The sequence below is a fragment of the Plectrocnemia conspersa genome, unplaced genomic scaffold, assembly GCF_051122295.1.
Source record: "Plectrocnemia conspersa isolate PC_06_02 unplaced genomic scaffold, ASM5112229v1 ptg000001l, whole genome shotgun sequence".
Classification (NCBI taxonomy): Eukaryota; Metazoa; Arthropoda; class Insecta; order Trichoptera; family Polycentropodidae; genus Plectrocnemia; species Plectrocnemia conspersa.
In genome coordinates, this window is record NW_028277165.1 from 29141593 (window position 1) to 29166875 (window position 25283).

General features: G+C 24.9%; 2 protein-coding genes across 2 annotated transcripts in view; both read right to left on the reverse strand.

Annotated features, from left to right (window-relative positions):
* Positions 1-11188, reverse strand: part of LOC148239522 (transmembrane protease serine 9-like) — a 42097-nt gene extending 30909 nt beyond the window's left edge. The window contains exon 1 of the mRNA XM_088182200.1: positions 10992-11188. Coding sequence (XP_088038326.1) covers positions 10992-11069 — 78 coding nt within the window. The 5' untranslated portion in view covers positions 11070-11188. The remainder of the gene's footprint in view (positions 1-10991) is intronic.
* Positions 11189-15030: 3842 nt separating this feature from the next.
* Positions 15031-25231, reverse strand: LOC148239523 (trypsin-7-like). Its single transcript, XM_088185032.1, has 7 exons — positions 25075-25231; positions 19185-19350; positions 18095-18348; positions 17938-18026; positions 17746-17862; positions 15528-15585; positions 15031-15298 (listed from the first exon to the last, which is right to left on the reverse strand). Exons 1-7 carry the CDS (start codon positions 25169-25171, stop codon positions 15177-15179), a joined length of 903 nt encoding a protein of 300 aa, XP_088041158.1. The 5' UTR covers positions 25172-25231; the 3' UTR covers positions 15031-15176.
* Between the last annotated feature and the right edge of the window lie 52 nt (positions 25232-25283).

Below are 25283 nucleotides of genomic sequence, written 5' to 3' on the forward strand. Positions count from 1 at the left end.
TACAACTTTATTTAGTTACAGCTATTAAAACCATGAAGATTTTTTTCATAATTAATTTGAGGGGGGGGCAATCGATAATGAATTTGCCCCCCCTCCACCACCACCACGTTGAATTTGACTAGAAAAATGCATTATATTAAATAAAATACTGTGAATGTAAATTAAATCGAAATATTAAATAGACGACCACTAGCTAAACAACTTTTTCCTCCTACCCCTCTCCGCGAAAGAAGCTGATATGACAATTCTGATTTTAAAACCAACAAATTTCCCGTTATTATTTAAAGTAATTTTTTTTAAAATAGTCTCAAATCTATCCCGAAAATATTTTTAAAAATATGTCATTTCATTGAAATCATATCGGAATACATTTTCACCGGTAGATATATATATTTTTATTAGTGAAAATATAATTTATCTGGCAGATGCTAGTAAATGATATGATTTCAATTTTCTCATACGTAAAAACTTATTCAATTCTGTAAAAAGCATGAAAAATATCAATACTACCACAAATCAATTTTTTGAGTGTTCAAAAACGAAATTATAATAATATATTTGCAAAGATATTGAAAATAACTCAAAGAATAAAAATAAACAATATGTGATTTAAATTATTTAGAATAAATACAATTGAAAATCTGAAGATAAAAATGATAAAAAACATACTATATTAATGAATTTAGCTTTGTTGCAAAAACTAAACTTATATTTAGTAAACTTATATTTAAAGTTTTAAATATTAAATTAAATACAATTTTTTTAAGATATAGATTAAGATTTTTAATATAACACACTTCACTACAATAAATATAGGTATTTTATATGATTTTATATGTTACTGTTAGTGCTACTTTTTTATTAATTTTTGTAAATGATTTTGAAAGATATAAATCAATGACACTCTCTAGAATTTAGCATCTCTTTCTCAAATGCTTAGCATGTTAGTATTTTTATTATGCAGTTGCAACATGTCCTAATAGATTTAAAATATATGTACATAATACATACGTATATATAATTTTTTTTTTTTTTATATATATATATATTTTTTTAATATCAGCAGATTAAATGTATTATGATTAAAAACTGTCAAAAATTACGCATTGAATAAAACGCAAATGTCTATGTATACTACATACTATTCATATTGCACAACTCATGCTTAAAGGGCTTGCTGCCATTGCGCAACATTTAACAGAAAACGGGCATTATCAAGAAAAAACATAATTATTTTGTATAAATAGCTAATTAAACTGTTTTAATTATATTTATTACCATATATTTTATTATAATTTTAACGGCAACAAAATATAATAAAAATATTGTTTTAAACCCATTTAACCCATTAATAACCAGAATCAGCGACTATAATTAGACCAAACTTGAATTTAACTATATGGAAAACTACAGGGCTTAGCGGTTAATGTACAAATTATTAATTTATTCTGGCGTTTTTTCAGAATTTTAATTTTTTAATAATTATTTTAATGGTCTAAATTTTTTTGTATACATAAAATAGGACAGTTTAATATCAAAAGTTTTATATAATATATACAATATATTTATATCATTGTATCAATGAATAGCGGAATACTAAGTGATTGATTAAGAACATTTTAAACATACAAATGTTATTAATTCGCATGTATGACGCAATACTAATCATACTTGAATAAAAAGCTAGCATATAAATAAATAGTATTACAGTAAAGTAATTTCAAGCGAATAACATAATATTACGAACGCTTGTTTCAATGAAATCAGTAACTGTATAGTGTTTCAAATTTGCATTTACATAAATATATATTAATAATATTGACATCCAATTTATTTTAACAGATATATACCATTCGAAGTTTTGGATAAAGCTAGTAAAAAGCAATGATTCTATGAAAATATTGCACAAATTTATAGTCAATTGAATTCTACGAGGAGTGAATTTCTGCTTCCCAAATGAGAATTTTCAGAGAATTTCGGAAAAAGGTTTTCAAATACGAATTTTATTCTTAACCCTTTATGTGCTTGCTGCGGATAAATACGAACCACCGTTTACGGCTCTTAAGATTTTTCAAGTGCTGAATTAATTTTCATAAAAGTCAATTATACAGTAAAAAATAAAATTAAAGATTTAATCCTGAATGTAAATATAGATGTAGCATATAAAATGTGTAATTAAATCTTAAAATTTAATTTCTACTGTAATGTTACGTGACTTTTTATAAAAAATAGTTTAGAACTTAAAGGGTTAAAATAATAAAAAGGCACATTTACTTGAAAAATACATACATAAATAAATGAATATGTGTAAAGCATAAATTAATTCAATCGAAAATATATCAGTCAGAAAATACAGATATAAAAGACCGTGTCCTGAACCCAGCCCTCCTTCAAAATTATTCGCGATAGAGACCTAGCGTTCTGATCAAGTTTATAATCACATATAAATTTTAATCTATACATATAATAGTAAATTTAAGTATATTCATTACAAATATTTATATATTAAATTAATTCATATTTTTTATATAAAAAAATTTAATCAAATTCATATAGAATAAAAATATTTATATACTTAATTATATATAATTAATATACCTAATTTATGTGATTTATTACATCACGAAACTCTTGTTAACTTTTAATTTAATGTTAATAAACATTCTGAGCTCAGTTTTACCATGAATTTTTCTAAATTAAATACATATACATATGTATAAAGTTTTTATTAAATCCATAGCGTAATTTAGCAAATTCAAAACAATGCAATTAATAAACCTTACAGTGAAATTGGCACACTAAGCATAAAAAAAGCATAATTTATCACGTATTTGCCTTTGTCATACTAGCTGAATAAGCTGGTATGACAATGGCAAATACGTGAGGCAAGTATGTGTCATAAAACAAGGGCTTAGCGCTCGGTGCGGACCGTACGTGACAATAAACGGATACATTACAATAGTTATTCGGTATGTTTTTAATTGATAAGTGCTGTTACAACTGTATTGACTTTAAGTATGCTTTCACAAATACAAGTGCCGTTGTGTTAATAAGACTAGGTGCTATATAATTAAGGTGTACAGCAATTGTTATTATTATTATTATTTATTGTTATAATTATTTGTATTGATATTTAGTTTTCAATAAAAATAAAATAAAAATCAAGGAATTTATATCATAATAGCGTTCCAAAAGTAATAAAATAATACAATTTATGGTGTATGTGGGATGCTTGAAAAATTATAAATAAATAAACTTCAAGACAAATTTTGGACCCTATAATTAGAGTGATAACTGATTGACAAAACACATAAAAATTAGTGTTGCCAAAAAAAAATCAAAAAGTGCTTCATCGTGAAGGCAACGAATTGTACTAGAATAAAATTATGGGCACAGTCGATATAAGTAAAATTTGTTAAAACATATTTTATGAAAGCTCTACTCATAACATATTTTCACAGCGCATTTTAAATTGAAACGTTTCTATCAAAATATTTCTCCTGCATAACTTCACAGAGAATCAAATTAAAAAAATCATCACACACACCGCACGACATAACTGCGTTTGACGATGTCTCAATGGCACAAGACGTGTTTTGAAATTGATCGAGTGCACGTGACGCATTTTATATAACATACACACACACACATATATTATGACGAAGAGTCGAAAAATAAAATAAACGCATTACAAAACGAGTCGCCACCGAATGCTTTCTCCTCGACGGCCACGGCCGCACTTCTATTTATTACTTCTGTAAAAACCGAAAGTGAAGCTCGGATTTGGAAAGTTTTTTTTTTAATTTTCCTACTCAATATGTTGCTTCTTTTTTATTATATATATATATATATATATATATATATATATATATATATATATATATATATATATATATATATAAACTTCCATTTATTTTGGGCGAATTTTCGGCGAGACTTTCACATTCGGCGCGAGTAACGATTACGTTGCATTAGAGTTAACTGCGATTTAAACCGCTCGGTAATCACGCACGTGGTTTAACTATTTTTTTTACCATTTACAACATGTTTTAAAACCACATTATGTTTTTTTAAATAATTACGCGATAACAGTGAGAGTGTTTTCTTTCGAGAGTGTACACATAAATGTTGATTAAGTGATAATTTTAACGCTTTGTTTTGCACCGTTGTAGTGTTGCAAAACAAAAGTAATACATAAACTAAATATCATACGAACACAAATTCGGTGTTTGAAGGTTAATAATAGCAAGCTTATGGTCATATTTATATTCAGTAGATAAGGTTATGGGAATTAAATAATAATCCACAGTGAGGCATTTGGATCACATAGTAATAGTTTTAAAATATCTCTTATCAAATGTTAGCTACTTTAAAGTGTGTTTTATTAAATGCAAGACTAAAAATATAAATATTGAGCCATAATTTATAAGTCCAACAATAAGCTAAGGTTAAAAAACGGTATTTGACTTCTAATATATAAATAATTACATTTGAAAGTTATTGTGGACAGTTAAAAAAATAGGCACTGTCATTAAAAAATTCAGAACTGCATAAATGTGTCTTATATTACAACAATACATAGCTTTAAATTTTATAAAAATAGTAATATATTCTCCAGACTTTGCTTCCTCTAAATTTTACATGTTAATATCATTACAAAAAAATATAAATGAAAAGAAAACAATAATGTAAGTCAAGACACTACTTCGTTTGCTTATAAATATTGCAGAAACGTCACTATCATAAAAATTTATGTAAACCATATTACTTTATTTTTTTATGTACATATAATATTTAGCAAATAATCTTCAAATGCTCTCAAGTAAGCATATATTTAGTTAAGAGTAAGAGTTTAAATTGTGTAAGATTTTAGTGCAATTTTGGTGCGATTTTTTTATATTTATATTCGTGAGTTGTAATACTTTCATTTTTTATTTTTCATTACTCTACTAATTATATATAAATTTAAAATATTTAAAGGTCTTATTTACTAACAGTATCTAACTCTTTTTGTTGAATTTGATGACAAATCATTTAATTTTAATAGTGCTGTTTTAATGGCTTGACTACTTTTTAAATATATAAGTCACATCTTTAATAACTATAATTTTATTTATTATTATTGTTCCAAATAAGAAAGCTCACAATGCACTTTCAAAGTTTAAAAAAACAACTATCTCGGATTAAGGAAAAAACTGACATAACACGTTTCTTCAATTAACCCTTCTAAAATTTGATGATACTGATCTAGCCTTTTATTATATGTTATAATTTATTATTACGCATGTGTTGTACAATTAAAATGCAATATAATATAATCAGGAACAAAAAAAACATGATTTATGTGATTTATAATTTTTAGCACATGAACGTTAATGACAGCGATTTTTATGTTCGAAACGTTAATGAAAAAAATAATCTATGTAAGCATGTCACGGTCGGCTTTTTTTAATATTTGTTCGCAAATTGATCGTAAGTGATTTTTTTTAACCAGTTTATTGACCAATGAGAGCTTTTAACGCAGGACGTTTGTTTGTTTTAAATCGAAAGAAAGCTTGTAAATAAAATTATGGCATTCAAGCAAAAGGATACTTTCAAAATATATATAACTTATTTAAATATCAGTTAAATTGTTCCGTTCTTTAAACTAATGTTAGTTGTTTTTAATAATATAATATATTATAAAATATAAACCACAAACATGCCAGTTAACGTCATATTAATCATAATTGTATAATTTTTAAGATTGTGCACGCGGTTAAAAAATTAATGCGATTATATATGTATATAATGTCTGTGGTCAATTATATATTATTGTAATTCAATTCTATATTTAGCTTATAAGAATAAATAAAACTAAACTATTATAAAACAAATCAAGGTTCTGACACAGATGTATATTTTATTTTATTTTATGACAATTTTTTAATTTAAGTTATTAAGTAATCTTTTATTTTTCTATTGTTAACTAGAAAATCAGCAGCTTATACTTCATTTTATAATATCAATTTTCCTGTATTTTTAATTTTATTTAACTATTTAATTATGGAATATAACTGCACAGTAATTCAGTACTTGATCCTCACAATTGCTTATATTACCAAATTTAACAAAAAAATATTTATTTTAAAATACAATAAAATGCTTAAATCAAATCATTATTTTCTACTACAAGATCAGTTTTTAAAGATTAGTGAAAATATCAGTACTTTTATTCCTAATAAATTATCTAAAATATTTTTAATCGATTTTATTTATTTGATTATGATAGACTATACAACATAGTTTATAACAAATTAATTTTGAGCTGAAGCTCTTTAATAATAATTAAGATTATTTTAATAGTAAAATGAATTTTTTGGTATAAAAATTTACACAATTTCATATTTTTCTATATTAGTAGCGAAAGTATAATTTTAGAAAATATATGCCTAATAAAAATCATGAAACTTTTTGAAAATTTAAGATCACCTATTAAAATTAAAATATATATTTTTTTGTATTTTGTATATAAAAATACCTTAATGAAAAATGCTGATTTAGTGTACAAATTTATATACACATATCTTATTTAAAAGTTTATTTTATATGCTTATGTCATCTTTTTTTTAAATTAATTAAGTTATGCTTAATTTATTTTAACGCAATCTTTATCTCAAGGTATTTGAGAAGAGTTTTATAAAACACTGCCTTATTTAAAAATAATATATTTTAGTACATAAAATATTAAAAATATCTGTGAGCTTTTAAGTCAATAATAATTATTGCATTTAAGTAACAAGAAGCCATTCATATTTTTTTGCTAAGTACATAATATAGTATAAAGTAATAAAAGGCTTTTAAAAAATATCAATCTCTACTGAACTGAATTATTTCTCCAAATATATATTATTTATTTAATACTAAGTAACAGAAAAGGGATTTAAATGCTAGCAATCCCAAGTAGAAAAACACAAGTAAAAGTGATAAGAATCTACTGACATCTAGGTATAATATAAAATACAAAATTTAAAACAAATAAAAATAATAAAATTACGCATTATAACATGAAAAGTAAAATTTTGCAGAAAAATGATAACAGAATTTTTTAAATCTCATGATACATTTAGGAAAATGTGAGGTACTTGAAGACCTCAAGCAAATATGAAAAAACCCTATTTAAAATTAAAGTATATGCAAAAATATTATAAGTGAAAATTTGTCTTTAAATAAATAAAAATTTATAACTAATTATAAATAATAAAATAATTATTTTAAAATATATATATACATAGAAAATAAATTTAAGGAATAAATATTTACCATTTACTTTATTGATAAATAGCGATTATTCGCAGTTGAATATTTTTTCAGTTAATATGAAAAATAGGCTGATATTTTATTGCAATTTTAATATCGCAGATTGCTTAAACAAATAATACCTCTGGCATTTTATTGAAGACAAAAAGTAATTTATCTTAGTGGAGTATTTTTTTCATGTAGTAATGTAATTATGAGAAACATACTATTTTTTACGCTACTTTGCTGCAATTTAAAAATTGCAGATTTCTTTAAATAAATAGCAATTCATAAGTAATATTCTGCAAAAAATAATTAGAAAATCAATGCAAAGAATTAACCTCTGCCATTTTCTTTATATTGTGTAAAAAAACATTTTAAATTGCATTTCGTTATATATTTTATATTAAAACATCTAAAAAATTTGTAATACGGTATTTTTTAAATAATAGTATAAAAACACTACATTTTTACACTAGTTAAGTAATCGTATTTTGACACTATCTATATAGAAAATTGTATATTGAGTAAAAGAACCTAAATAAGTGAACCGTATTTTTTTCCTTACAAATAATTCTAACCACATTTAAAACACATGGATGCAAAAAACTGTGTAACTAACAATACGGTAGTATAATATATGGCATATGAAAATGAATACGTATTTTTATAATTTATAGAAAAAAATATAAACTTAAAATTGCTTTGATCCAAATAAAGAACCCAAAGATATATGTCCAAAAATGTACATGGATTACATTATTTCTCTAAGGTTATTTAATATTTACTAAGCAATACACAATGAATTTTAAAACTTGCAGCGGAAAAAAAAAATATTATTTAATATGCAAATAATATTAATAATCTTTTTATTAAAGTTAAAAACTTTAGCTATTATCAATACTAGTTAAATATTATATTTAATATTAGAAAAATGCATTGAATTACATCATATTTCAATAAAAATAGCTACATATATTTAAAACGATATTTTTTATTAAGTTAATGCATTACCTTAAATTTATATTAAATATTTTTTATTATTTTTAATAATTAAACATATACAAACACAGAGTTATATACTAAAAATATCTTTATTTATAACTAAAAGTGCCAGGAATTCAATTTTTTTTTTTAATTTTAATGTTTTAATATAGTATAGTGTACAACAGACTATTTTTAATTAAATTTGTGAAAATGTTACTATCAATTTTTTCGCAACAGTTAAATGAATATCTAAACAATTTAAAATTATTACTATATAAGCTTAGGTAATAACTTGGGTTAGGTGCTTAACGTTATAAAATTTATAATTTGCTGTAAAACTATATGTAAATTTATGTATGTAATAATAAAGTGATGGTTAAATTAAAAAAAAAGTTTTTAATGTTTATAGTTAATGACCAGTAAATATTTATGTGTGTTTTTTTTATTTAAATGTTTTATTTTTTATTAACATTTTTAATTACATTCATATCGAACGATAATATGCATTGCTAGACGTAAAATGTAATTGTTGGCAAATATGAACTAATGTTGCTAAATATTCTTGTCAAAAATTATATATTTTTCTATCAATAATATATTATTAATATAATTAATAAAATATAAAAACGTAGAAGACATATGTTTGCAAACGACACTTAAATTTATTTCATAGCTGATAATGGTAAACAAGTTGTAAATATTACGAGTTAAGAATAATAAAAAGATGGTTGAAAAATAATGTACTTAACCTAAATGAGAATAAAACTAAATGTATTTTTATTAATTATAAAAATATGTTAAAAAATTAAAAATAGTTGTAGGAAAAAATAGATAAAAAATTAATTTGAAGGAATATTATAATAACATAATCAAAAAAATAGTAGAAAAAAACGTGTATTATATAGGATGAGAAATTCTATAATATTGTAGTATTATATTGCCCTACTTCAAATATTATGCAATGCTTAATAAATAAGATAAGATGATATTGAAAAAAAATACAGAATAGGGCAATGAGAGTAATTTTAAATATAAATTGATTTACTGGTTGAAAAATTAGGATTGATAGATTGGAATGCTTAGAAATTCAAGAAATATTTAAGATGTTTTAGTATTTATTTATATATAAATGTATTTTATCGAGTATTTATTAAGAAATAAAGATGTATATGGATTTATTAATATAAATAAAGACAATTTAATGATTTTTCGGTACAAGAAAATGAGTACGGTCAGGGGAATATTGTACGGAGGTGTGAATTTGTATTACAAATATTAATAAGAAAATTACCATAGTATTTAATTATGTTAAATATCATTACTTCAATACTTTTTTGCTCAATAAAAAAATCTAAAATATTTTTAATCATTTTATTTAATTTATATATTGACAAACTATAAAAAATAGTTTATAACAAATTAATTTTGAGCTCTTTTAAATGATGAGAATTTTTTCAAGCGATACTTTATTATATTAAAGTTACGTATTTGTAGATAACACAGATTTATATAAGTTTGAAATAAAGTATCACATATTAAAATGATAATATAAGTATTTTCCCAGGTTTTTTACACTTTATTTATATGAAAAGTTTGCTTCTTCTATATTTTTTATTTATGTGAAAATATTAGTACTTCCATACTTTTTTTCCTGATAAATGATCTAAAATAATTTTTATTTAATTTATTTTATTTGAATATGCTTTATTTTATTTGAATATGCTTTATTTTATTTGAATATGCTTTATTTTATTTGAATATAAAATAAGCTGTGAATTTTTGGTATAAACATCGCTATAATTTCAAGCTTTTCTATGTTTATGGCGAAAGTTTTATTTTAGAAAATTAAAGCATAATAAATTCACGGGAATTTTTGTAAAATAATATCACATATTAAAATCAAAATATCAATATTTTGTAGGTATTTTTATAAGTTAAGCGAAAAAATGACTAATTGTATAGCTGTTTTGTGTACAAATTTATATATAAATTAAGTACACATATTTTTGTGATACACTCTTATTTTAAAATAGATTATGTTATGCTCAATAAATTTCAAGGTATCGGAAAAGAAGTTTATGAAATACTGCCTTATTTTTAAAGAAAAAGATCTTTTAGTACATATTCTTGTGAGATTTAAAAGTCAATAATAATTATTTTATAGTGAGAAGAAGCAATTAATATTTTTTTTGATCATATTTAATAAAAAATAAAGATGTACATAATACTAAAAACATACTTTTTTCTTGCTGGTTAATTAGAGCAATCTAAACATATCCAAAAAAATTTCCTTGGCATATCAAAGAAACATTATCTTTTCAACAAGATGAATCATTGAGAATAATAAAAAAATATTTAAGAATATCATATATATAATCAACATATTTCAGAATCAGATTATCGGAAATTTATTCGAGTATAAAAAATCACGCATTTTGATTAATTAATTATTAATATTGATAGTGCAAAGTTATTTTTATTTTATTTATTTTGGATTCAAATATTTACTGACATGAAAGTCAAAAGAATATTTGTATAAAATAAAAGAATACACTTTGTTCGCCCTTAATACTGTGGACAATATGAAGATGAGTTTTGATATTATTTTGGAGGTGCGTAACATTATTCGAACTAGCTAAGAAAAAGCTTTTGATTGATGGATTAAAGATTAAGTCACGAAGGGTAGTCCAGAAATCAATTATTGTTTTTTTTCACCCCAAGATTACCTGCACAGCATGACCGGCGTGGACGACGATCACGATTAGAGAGGCAAGGGTAGCCCACAGTATCGCCGTAAGCCTCATCGTCGCCCCCTGGTCGTCAGCAGCAGCAGCAGCAGCAGCAGCAGCGGTGGCACCGACGTCCTCTCACTTTCGGCGCAGGTTTCACTTTCATCGGTATGCGACCGGTGGCCGACGATGGCCGACTGACGGCCTTTGGTAGAGCCTCTTTGGGGCCCCCGACGCCGGCGCCCCTCCACGCACTTTCGCGCTCGAATCACTCTCACTGCTTATTGCTCGGATCACCGATGAAAGTTGACGGCTCTCTCCCCGCCAAGAGGCCGGCGACCTTCACCTACCGACAAAGTGTGGTGTGGCGTAATACTTTTTTGAAATTTTACCGGTCGCAGGGATGCGGAGGCGGACACTGATTCGTCGTGTAATGCGTTATGTCACTGCTCAACGCCGGAGCGGTTTCAATTCTTCCAACTTGCTATCGTAAACCAATCAGCCTAACGTATGTTACAGATTGGTTGATTCACTAGAATAGCCTTTCTCAAATAAATTTAATCAATTAACCAAATTTTTCTTAATTTATTATTAATTTTCTTAATCAAAACAAAACAATGCATTTTTTTCAAATACGTTTTTTTTTAAATATAATTATTGAGGCTTACTTATTTTGCATTTATTTACATTTTTAAATACGTTATATATGTGTTTTAAAAATTTGAATTTTTTTGTATACTCTTAACCCTTTACGATCGTAAGGTGAGATAATAATTTTTTTCCCTTTCCGCATGTGAGTTAATAAAAATCAATAATATTTAGTTGTTACAACAATTATTACAAATTTAATTTTTCATATATATTTACTTAGAAAAAAATGATTAAAATCAGTTTGATGTGGAAAAAACACTTATCAACACATTTTACTTATATCGTCTAGTACAACCTGTCTTTAGTTGGTAACAGTAAAAAATAACATTGCATTACTTTTCAATAAAAAGTTTTTTTTTTAAATATATTTTGCACAATTTTTTCCAATACGTTTTCAATTTAAATATATTTATCGAGGCTTACTTATTGCTAATATTTAACATTATTGCTAAGTGAAGCATATTCCATGGACTATTTAGGTAAAATTATTCTTGAATGGTGATAAAAATGTATGAACAGTTGAAAGAATTTCGCGTATGTAATACCTGCTTTTGTTTTCACTTCGCCAGCCATCCCTATCATAAAAAAGGAACGACCATATCTCTGTTATATAACAGAATTACTGGGGACCGCTAAGTGCCGTTAAATTTGCCTGAGATTAAAGCAAATGTATTCCATTAATGTCGACATGTCACTCATATACAAAAATACTAAAATATCGAACATGTTAAATTAAATTAAAAAATATTGTGTCAAAATATCGGCGGGCGGGATTATTTACATATTTAGGGTGGGTCAAATTTTGTAATAAGGCTCATAACATTTTCAGTTCTTTTTGAGCTCTTTCATTAATTGAAACATACTAAATTCATTATATGTATTATAGGTATTTTTAGTATATTTTAATAATATTCATTTAAAGGGACGTATTTTTAATTAAACGAGTTTTAAACAGAAAAATTAAAGACTGACCAAATGTTTTATTTTCTATTTTCTCAAAATATATTTGTGGTTATTTAAGCTTTTAAGTTGCTTTCCAAAATCATAACAGTCAGTGGTTTTGCTATGTATCGTTTGTTAAAAGTAATTTTATACAAATTGATTTTTAAGATCGTATAGTTTTCTGAACTCTCTGTGAATCTTACTCAATAATTTATTACCGTAGTTCGTTTTTTTCACAAATATGGCTACATTATCTGGAATCTATGTAAAGCTAAGTATTCTTAATTTAAGAGAGAATTCTAAGATATCTGTGCGAGTATGGGTCATATCCGTATCTGTACCCTAGTGCCATTTGCATAAATAGTTGAGATACGATTCATTGTGTACTCAATAAAGCACTTTTTAATGTTGCTGGTGGGTGGTGTCGACAACTCATAATTGCTTGGTCGCGATCGCGTTCCTTATTCTTGCCTGTTGCGACCAGTACGTGAGTGCTTGAGAACGCTCCTCTTGCACGAGCCATCCCACCTCATCTCAACAAGCTTGCCAAACACAAGAATGTTTTCGACGAAACCTAGCAGGAGCTGGAAAATTTTACGTGGGATGGTATTTATATATTTTAGGTGTTCACTATAACTTGTTAAGTCAAAATGGACAGATTTGTAAAATATTTTTTCTAATAAACAATTAATTCATTGCAACTCTTTAAGTAATAAGTTAATTCACATATTTTTTAAAAAATACGTAAATTAGCTAATTAAAAAAAATCACTGATTCTCAACGTTTGCTTTGATTTATCTTACTATTTTTTTGTATTTATATTTCACAAATTTATTTTACTAAATATAGTTAATTTATTTTATATACTTATAATATATTATGTGGCTTTTGTGCATTTTTTTAATCAATAAAAAAGCTTTTAATATGTTTTATTAAATTAATATAAAATATTCTTTGTATGTTAATTTATTTCGTACACTTATAAATCTTTTACACTGATTCAAATTTAAAAAAAAAATAATATATAAAAATATGTTTTTTTTTATTTCATATTTCTTAAGTTATGTATAAATACATAACTATCTGGATCATCTATCAACCGCCGTACATGTACGGCAATACTCCTCAAAAGATGTCATGCTAATATCTGACATAAATTTATTATCTGTAAGTTATATATTGATATAAATTACATTAGGTATTTTAAAATATAAATACTTAAATATTTTTATAATGAGCAATTAAAATAACTGTATTTTTTTATTTAAACATTATATAAAAATCGAAAAAAAATATTCTTCGCAACCGTTTTATTGAAACGTAAACTCTGAAAAGATGCAAATAAATCCACTGAAGAACCAAGTTATACAAATGTATGAATATCTTTTTATAGATATATAAATAATAAACACCAGTACCTATTTATAAAAATACAGCTTATATTTTGTTAATAATTATTAGACAAGCTAATTTTAAATAATTAAACGCTAATCAGATTTTTTAAGATCTTATAAAAATAATACTAATAATCTAATAAACAGTTATTTAATACATCAAATGATTTATAACAATCGGCTTTACTTAATTCTCGCATAAAAAGAACAATGAAAATCGGAATGACACTATTGGTTAAAGTAAAAGTTTACGGTCAAATCTAAATACTGAGGAATTTCGAAAATATTTTCTTTAAAACAGTTACCACAAATAGGCATATTTTTAACCACAATTTCTGAATTTAAAAATTCATATAACATGTGTTATTTACTTTTTGCTTTACAGCATTTTTTTAACAATATATTTACATAGATCGTAGATATAATAATTTAGAATGACTATTAAATCGTGACGATTGTTGTCTTTAAATTTAATTTTATTAAAACGAAAGATTTTTTATAGCGTGGGTTAAAAAATAAATAAAAGCGTTACATTAAGTTTCACCTCTGAGTATGTCCTTAAAGTGATCGCGAAAAGTTTGTACAAAGTGAAAGGTTTGTTGGATCAGCTCTCAAAAGATACGTTTATTCATTGCTTTCAATGTACAAAATGCATTCAATCATGAAAGTATCACAACTTTCTGATGAAGATATTACATTATATAAAGTCAATAAAACACAAGAAAGCAATTACACATCTTTTATTATTCATTCATACAAATATATATTTTAAAATCGGAATATTAAATTTACACAATAAATGATTCAACTAAATGTTACTAACATTTAGTAAGAAAGATTTTTGCAATACAACAAATTTGCTCATATCCTTCTATATGTAAATGCATGTATCACAATATTTATTCCATAATATAATAATAATAAATATATTGTGTACGACTATATTTTATTTTTATAACATTTATATATTTTTTCAATTTGGCAAGCTTATCACTCGATCGACTCTGTTAATAGATGTCTCTCATACAGCTATTAAAATAATACAGTATTGTATTTAATATTTTTTTCATTTTATTTATAATAAAATATATATCATATACAAAAACAATATTTAAAATATTTTTATTTTGTATTTATATTTATGATATATTTATATATTACTTAAACGTAATATATTTTTTTAATTCCATAGATATCAACTAAAATTTGGACAAATATTGGATACAGCATCTTTAATAAAATTCAAATAACCAGTGACTCTCGTGTATATTCCTGGATATTTTGGTCTAGCACATCCTCTTCCCCAGGACACAATTCCTGAAAGTAAAAATACAGACAATTAATCTTAATGTCATTTTGATAGTCTAGAAACATTTAATTGCGAAAATTACAATACAATAACGCATAAAAGAACCTTTAATACGAGTTTGACTTGAAATAAAAGTGAAAGCAGTAAATTGGGTAAAAATTGCGATATCGCTTCGATAACAACTTTATACTGTACTGTAATTTTGATGTGAAAATAATTTAAAAAAGTATGACTAACCAATTATTTCCATGTCTCCGTTTACTCCTGGTACAACAAGAGGTCCTCCACTATCTCCCTGCATCAAAAAATATTTATTAATAATAAAAAAAATTATTAGACAAATTGTGAGAAATTTATATTAAATATATAAATTAGTATGAACTCTTTAAAATATTTTTAAACAATTAAAATGTATTTATTTTTGGTTAAAAATTACCAAATAAATACATCAAACTATTAAACCACAAAATTTAATGGTTAAACTTGTTACAAATCCATTTATCTATAAACTCTTATTCAATCAATATATATTGTACATAATATGAATTTATGACATTTTTTTAATAATGAAATACCGGTACTGTTTCATTATCAATATTACGAGTTACTCTTGTGGAATTGTATATTTTCAACTCGATTTTGTTTCTTTCAAATGCCTTAATAATACATTACAAGAACGGAGGATGCGAAAATGATTATATACATAATTAAACGTAAAGTGTAATTTGAAATCAAGCATAATACAGTAAAATCTCTTTGCAACGAATACCAAAATAATGAAATTCCCAGTACAAAGAATCTTCAATTTGTTCCCAAAAAACTTTCATACAAAATGTTTTCATTGTAACGAAGACTGATCTCAGTATAACGAAAAAAATTGACCCGAACTTAAGAATGACGTTACATTTTGACACAATATTTCGCGGAATTTATTTCTTCCTTGACTTGGAGTGTGCCGGATGTGTTTAAAAGCGACATTCAAGGTGTTTCGCTGACCCTCAAACTTTTTTTATAAAACATATTTTCAACAAATTTTATTGTGTCCTTAAAAATGGACAATCTTGCTTGAAGTAATTTTTCTGCTGTAGTAATATGGTAATTAAAAATAAAATAAAAAGATATCATCTTCCTTACATTCAACATAAAACAATTTCAGTATAACGAATTTTTTTCTTCGGTCCCGTGAGCTTCGCTATACTGATATTTCATTGTATTACAACCAAGCTCTATTGAAAGTCGTTAAGTTATTGCTTTTATAAATACTATTCCACTTACATGTGTGAAACCTAACCGGTAACTTCTGCATCACAAACGCAAGATCCTTTTATTGTTAATATATTTAATTGCTAATAAAATAATACACTTTTTTGTATATTTTTCAATATCTCACCGATGCATTTTTTCTATATTTTATTTTATATTTTATGTAATTCTGTTTATTTCTGATATTTTTAATGTTTCAAATCAAGTATAATTTGCAAATTAATAAAATAAACCAAAGCCACATATTTAATAATATAAAAAATATGCAGATCCGCGTGTAACGCTCGAATCATAAATTAAATAATAAATATTTTATATATGGTTTTAAACTTAGATAAATATATTTATTGATATAAATAGTATTCTTACGCAAATTATGCATTATAATTACATAAACCCTAAATATTTAGGTTATATTATTACAATTTACACATATATACAATCAATATAATTTAATATGAAAAATTAAAATGATTGCTATAATCTATATGGTAACATGAATAAAATTCATATAAAATTTTGTCCAAAATAGAGTTTTTTTTTCATTACCGTGACAAACTGACAATATTTTTGAAGAAATACACTGAAACCGTTGGACCTTACTTTAACGTAAAAATGAGTGTCCGTGGCGAATCGTCATAATACCTACCGAAGAGCTTAATAATATTATAATAATAGATAAAAAAAATCTAGTTCCGTATTTAATGGGAGAGACGTTATACTTTACCCAATTTATCTATAGTTTTTAAGGCAAAAGCTACCGTTATGTATTAATTATTTAGTCAAAACTTAACTACAGAACTACCACTTCACTTCTGATTTTCAATAACAAGAAATACACGTTACAGAAAACAAAATCTGATTCTTAAGACAAAATACTATGTTACTTAATAATAATAAGGAGAGTTCAAGCAGAGCTACGCTAAATTGAACGAGGCGAATTTTAAAAGACCAAGATAAATATCAGATAAGCATCACTAAGAAATTACTAAAGTCGTCAAAAATGTTATATAACTTAAAGGCTAAGCAGAAATAAAAATACATCTCAAAACACATCTTCAAAAATATGTCAAAAACAATGAAATAGTTGTGAAGAAAGCGAAAAAATGAAATGATTTTTGTATGCTTTCTATTGACCGTGATTTCTTAGCCAAGTATATAGTATGCTATGTATATATATAGAATATTGTACCTGACATGCATCTTGTCCGCCTCTTTTTTGTCCAGCGCAAATTATTGAGCCACGAAGTCTTGCTTTTGGATATCCTGACTTCATGCATTGCTCTGGCGTCCAAACTTCAACCATAGTCTTTAAAAAAACAAACAAACCCTGCACTTCTACAAATAAATGCACTTATCAAGATAAATTTACAAGATTTTATACTTTTCTTGGCACATCAGAAGCTTCTTCTTTCTCTCCAATTCTACCCCAACCGGCAACAATAGCCATTCGTCTAGCATACAGCTCTCTTTCTGTATTAATATAAAGTATTATTAAGTAGATAAATATATAAATATACTTTAAAATGTTAGATATTAACCATTATATGGTAAACATATTGGATAAAGAGTTGCTGAAATTTTGACTGGATATCGCAGTTCCAAAACTGCAATATCATTTCTGAAGGTCGAAGCATCGAAATCCGGATGAGACCAAGCTTTTGATATAGATCTTCCGAAATATTCTCCTTCGGAAACATCATCTCCCCTAAAAAAGCTCCTAGCAGCCATAGCTAATCCAGCGGATGCTAAGGAATGGACACCCATCCAAGCTCTTAGCTCGGATACTGATAGTCTGAAAATTAAAATTATTTTTTAATTTTAAATATATAATTCACATTTAAAATGCTTCTTAACCGTCTAAACGCCAGCGACTCATCGGTGAGTCACTTGTTGATTATTTTTACACAAAAAATATTTTTTTTAAACAAATTTATTATTTATTTATTATATATTTTTTAATTAGTACAGATTATTGTACTAGCTTCATTTATCATTAAACCAAGTAATTTATAAAAAAAATCAGAAAAAATAGTGACGCATAAAGAGAAATAAGTAGTGCTCACTAATTATTCGCTGGCGATTAAAGGGTTAAATTTAATATAAGTACTAAGAGTTATCTTATATATTTTTTCAGTATTTTAATTGTATACATATTTGGTGCTTATATTTTTTTTGTGTATTAAATAATATTTGATATTTGCGGATATTTGATTGATATTATTTTTAGTAATTAGCAAAATTCATTAAATGTTCCATTGATAATAAATAGATATTCTTAAATTTGTATTTTTTTTGTTTAAAACTGAAGTTGGATCACCTTTAGCTCAATATTTCTTAAATCACATGGTTAAGATTCCACTTGGCTAAACTGAAGAATCGTAAAATTGGATTAATTTTAAGATACTATATTATACTTATCGTAACCTATCCACTTGTTTACATTGCTAAGTGTTAGCTTCTATACATATACTATACCCTATTCAAAGAGTCTTTAGAAAGCGATGTATAAAAGAATAATACTATTTATAGTATTATGATAAAACAGCAATAGTAAACTATTCAATCTGTGTTAAAATCAACTGACTCTTTAAATAGGGTATACGCGTATAGTGTATGTATATTGCTCACCCATCTATACAATGCGCAGCTGTGAGAATATGGGATCCTGAGATGAGGGCCGCACCGCAGTGTGATTTGTGACCCCTGGCTAAAGAAACCAACCAGGGTGCTCCGTTTTTCTCCAATTCTTCTCCACCGACAATCCTGCCTTTCCTCAAACTACTGCTACCACAGCCTGAAAAAACGTGAATTTTAATTATTTATTTTTTTATTATAAATCTGACTATCTTAAATTGACAGATTTCTCCAATGCGTCATGATGGCCATTATACACACAATAATAAGCATTTATATAAAATACTAAAACATGAGCACCATCCCACATTTTTTCTTTACTTATAAGCCATGCCTGTAATTAAAATAAAGAGTAGGGTCCGTATTTGGTTTATGAAGAACTATTTCAACTGCCCGCATCCACGCTGTCTGAAAATGTAGCTCATACTATTTAAAAAGTATTTTATGGCACAAGAGGTTTATTAGGAATATAGTAATTTCCAAGAGCTTTACGGTTAGGAAGTCGATTAATAATATTTTATAGCCCATTAGTTGTAAATTTGTCAATTTATTTTTTAAAAGTTATCTTTAATTTGTTTTTTTATTTTATTTTATCTTTAAGTCAATCTTAAAATCAATGCAAAGTCGATATTAGTAGTATTAAAAACTGTGTAAAAAAGAATTGTGATGGGGTTACTATTTTTTTAATTATTAAAGGTGAGCGAAAAAAAAAATTTTGCCGACATATTCCACAGTGAATTGTCATCAAACTTTCAGTCATTATTTTATTTTATCAAAAATCTAACCACCGTGTAACATGTAAAATAACACGTTGATATCACTTCATCAGTCATTCTCAAAGTCTTCCTCTGGCACTCGCACTTTAACATCCGTTTTATAATTCAAAGCAATCAATACTTTAAGAGCCGTACGAACTTTAACCCAACTTGAGACTATCAAAGATCGCAAAAGCCGCCGCTTCTCTCTTCACATCCCATAGTCCAGCTCGGCGTACAGAATCAAGAGTTGAACCTACTTTGAAGACGCACAACTAACGTATAACTAACATATACAAACTGTACTTGATGGTCTCAATTGTTGCACAAAAATAAATAATAACAAATTAAGTGATATAAACAAAAATAAACACACCTAACACGAAGGTCAGGATAATATTCTCAATGTAGAATAAATTTAATTTATTAGAAGTAAAAACTGGAAGATTCTAGTGATTGCTGGTTAAATTAATATTGTATTTAGCTTGACTTATGTGTACTCTATGATACCATCGTTTACCTACACTGTTTACACAAACACAAAAGAATTTTCTTTTTTTTAAAATCCGGTTCATGGATAAATTTGTAAGATTTGAAAACTTGCTTTTGAATACATAAAACTAGTTTTAAATGCTAAAAATATTTTTATTATATGGAAACTAGAAGTTTTAAAATATCATATAAAATCACCTCTTCAAATCATTAGAAAAATCGATTCGAGATTAAAAAATGTTGTGTGAATTAATTTTGATACACTTTTGAAATTAAAAAATTTGTTGATACTACAAATATTATATAAAATATAAAAAAAATTTTAATTGAAATTTTAGTCTTTTTAAAATGCTGCATACAAAACACTGTATATTTTGCATATATTTTGAATATCTAAATTCTTAATTGTATTACAACAAATCCTAATAATGTTTTATATTGTTAAAAAAATGGGGCCTTTTTAAAGAACTATATTAATATCAATTCCTATTTTTTAATATTCGAGGCAACTATAAAAAAAACAAGAATTTTTTCGCTGTAGCCATTAAAAGTATTTTTACTTCTAGTAATTTTGTATGTATAAAATAATAAAATTATAAAATATATAATCGTAATATATAAATACTATGGAACAAAAATTGAGAACTGTAATTTTTAAATATCATATTATAATCATGTGTAAACTAGCAGCAAATATATACTTCCGTATTAAATTGACACTTCGTTTACGCGCGCATCTGCATCAGCAATTGTTTTTCAAATTAAGCAGATCTTCACCGAGATTTTCACGCCAAAAAAAAGATTAAATCTCATTTTTTATAGGTCATGTTAATAATTTTGAATGAGTACTATTAAAAAAAATAAAAAAAAATACTATAAATTATAAATGTAAATCTCACACCATAATTGTGAGGAAAAGGACGAGGTTGTTCAATTATATGGATGAAAGTTCACACGCCTTGAAAGAAATAAGAATTAAATGTCGTGATAACTATACTACCGAAATTTCCTAATTATATATTCATAAATGGATGCATACAGCCTTGGCCTTTTATTAGTAGTATAGTCAAATATCGAAAAGTGTGGGTGTTGAAGAGAAAACTTTTTCGATGCAGTTTTAATAAGACGTTGCTTAATCGGAAGGGTGGATCGAAGGCCACAGGTGTGCGATCGCTGCGGTGACATAAGAACAGCCAACGGAATAAAGACCATTTACCTTGGGTCACTTCTGAGCGACAATGGGACAAAAGACGATGCGGGTCGCAGACGCGTGCAATTTACTAAATGTAGTTACAAAACAATGGAGGCCCAACAATAACACGATGATCCATTTCATAGCAAGATGCTACATTTTTTCAATTATTTTGGAAGCTTCTTAGAAAATTAAATTTTAAATTTACATTGATTACATTCAATAGTTAGAAAAATAATAAAAATGTTTTATAGAGTTGTTCATTAATAAGTAACTGTATAAAAAAATTTTGATGTAAATAAAATGTTGGATAAATACAGAAATATTAGTTCATTAAAAAAACTAATTATCCTATTTAAATAATATAAGATACTAATCAATAAACTATTTATAATATAGGTGTTAAGTAATAAGATTTAAGTTTGAACTTGACCCAGTGGCCTAGTCAATTGTACATAATTTGAAGCTCACGGTAAACATTTAGAAAATGAATTCTGCATAGAAATGTCAGAAAGGTAAAATTAATATAATTTATTGCAATTTTAGTATTAAAATGTATTGCTTGATTAGCGAACATGTAATTAATTACAGCAAAATTAATAATAAAATTTAACATGTCTTTTTTATATATGTATTATATTCTTAAAAAAATATTGAAACTATTAAAATAAATATATTAGCTTTTAGCCTAAAAAATCTTACCTATTATTAATTTTTAATTTTCATACAAAAATTAGTATAAAAATATTTTTTCCTAACAAATATTTACTGGCATTCAAGTTCATAAGTACAATTATTTTTAAACATACGGTCAGTCAATACTGTAACTATTTTTTTATCATATAATAATATTTAAATGAGTATATTTTTAGTGATTTTTTTATAAAATATTTCATATAAAATACATGTTGCATTAAAAAATTTGTAATAATATATAAAGTAAAATGAGTAAATAAATTTAGGACATTTTTAGTATTTATGTTCTTTAATTACATTTATCTTGTTATCATTTTATTAAAGAAATACGAAACACTGATTTTTTATGACAATAATAAACATTTTTATTTATTTTACTATTTTTTACTTTTCAATTTAAATATAATAATTACAAGTCCAACTTTAATTTATTTAAGAATACTTTTTTGTATTTTATTGATAATTCTAAAAAATGTAATAAATAATGGTTTAAGCTTAGGTAAGATAGCTAGACTATTTGTTTTTAAAAATATATGTTAAATTATGTGAAATGAAGAGATTTTAAAATTATATTAAATTTATTTAATATATAGAAAAAACTTATATATTTATTCTTTGAAAAAATTACAGTTTTGCCTATTTTTAGGAATTATAAAAAAACTTATAACTAGGTTAGATAGCTAGACTATCTGCATAAATGTTAAATTATGTGAAATAATGAGATTTTAAAATCAATTTTAATTTATTTGATATATAAAAAAAAAATGAAAATATATTTCATATTTGAAAAAACATTTTTTTCTTAAATAAATTGCATAACAACTAGGTTAGATAGCTATAACATGTTTTTAAAAATATATGTTGAATTATGTGAAATAAAATTTTAAAATTATATTAAATTTATTTAATATATATTGTAGAAAAAAACTGAAAATATATTTCAAACAATTTTTATTATTTTTTAAAATTTTTAAAAATAAATTGCCCTACACCTAGCTTAGATATTTAGACTATTTGTTTTTAAAAATACTTATGTTTAATCAAATGAAATAAAGAGATTTTAAAATTAAATTAAAATTATATACTATTATATATAGAAAAAAAATATTTCATATAAAAAAAAATATAATTTATTTTTATTTTTAAAAATTATAAAAATAAATTGACATATACATAGGTTAGATAGCTAGAGTATCTGTTTCTGAAAACATGTTCAATTCTGTGAAATTAAGAATTTATTTAACATATAGAAAAAACCTGTAAATATATTTCATATATAAAAATAAAATCTTTTTTTCAATTTTTAAAAATGAATTGAAATAAATATTTTTTACAAATGTTCGTTTTCTAAAAAAAATTTTTGTGTGATATAAATATATATATATTTTTTTATATACACGGTCATATGACTTGCGTCATGTTTCTGTATATAGGTAAAGTCTCGGCTTAACATATTTTTAATATGTATGTAATTTATGTTGACTTATCATTGTTAAGAAATAAAATGTTACGCATGTTTAAAACAACAAAAAGTTATTATTCTTCTCATATTCACTGTAAAGTTTTCAGTGAAATAGAGATATATATATTTTTATTTAACTTACACCGTTATTAAAACAGAAATATTTTTAACAAGTCGTTTCTTGTAATAGTAAGTTTCAAATAATATTTTAACAATTTTCATCAACAAGAAATTGCTTCTGGTGTTAAAGATCCATAATAAAAAATAACCTAACGTGTATTTTTTCAAAAGATTGATACCCTTTAATTTTGTCTTTAGTTAGCATTGTATTTATATTGTAAATAAAATAAAGTAATAATAAATTATTTGTATAAGAACAAACATATTGCTTAATCTCGCAAAAAAATATTTTTTAGGGAATTTTATTTTTATTTTTAATACCTAATAATAAAAATATTTAATTATACGGTCTAATTTAAGCGAAAACGTTAATATATTTCTTATTGAATAAAAATCATCCCCATTTAATAAAACATCTTTAAATATAATCAATTTTAAAAACTACAATGGAATAAAATTACTCGAATCCATATTTTTCCAGGTGAAATTTCATTATTTTTCTAAAGAAAAACTGAAAATAATTCTACTCAATCATTATTTTTTTCTGCCTTTTTACACTCAGTTTAATCTATTTTTTCCTTTGTGTCTAACAAACATTTTAATTTTTTTTTATTAACTAAAGAAAAATATTATGACTTCCAAATTTAAATTTGAAGAGAATGTGACATAAAAATTTACAAATATGTTTTAAATAAAATGATAAGATATATTAACTATAATTTATAAAGTGTAACTCCATAATCGATGGCTTAGTGTAAAGGAATTGTATATAACAATATATTATTTATAAGATTTAAATGTCATTAGAAAAATTATATATAATGTTTTTAAAACATATAAGAAACTATCTGTAATTTCTCATTTAAAAATAATTTGCATATTAAGGATTAATTGAGTGTAGTAATTAGTCTATAGGCATAATTAATAAATTACAGTAAAAATAATTTTAAATTAATTTTAATAATCTCACTCTGCAATAATCATTATCAACAAATGTGCTATGATTCATGCTACTAACTAATATGATATGAGTTAATGCTACCTGCTATGGATACCATAAACTCATTCTTACCCTATTTGATCAAATATTTTATCCAGTCAATTCATCACTTTTCAAACCACAAACACTTTTCACATAATTTATATTATATTTTCAAATAATCCTACCGCACTCCGTGGACAGCGTCGAAGATAGGTGATTCTTCGGCGCCGCCGCCACCATCACTGCCAGAGCCATCATCACCAGCGCCACCATCACCATCATTGCGAATCGTCGTCCTGCGATGTGTGGTGACGCGAGAGCTGATGACGGCGCCCGCCGTCGACCAGGATCCCAAATGATAATCGGCCATGTGGACAAAACCATTTTTATATAT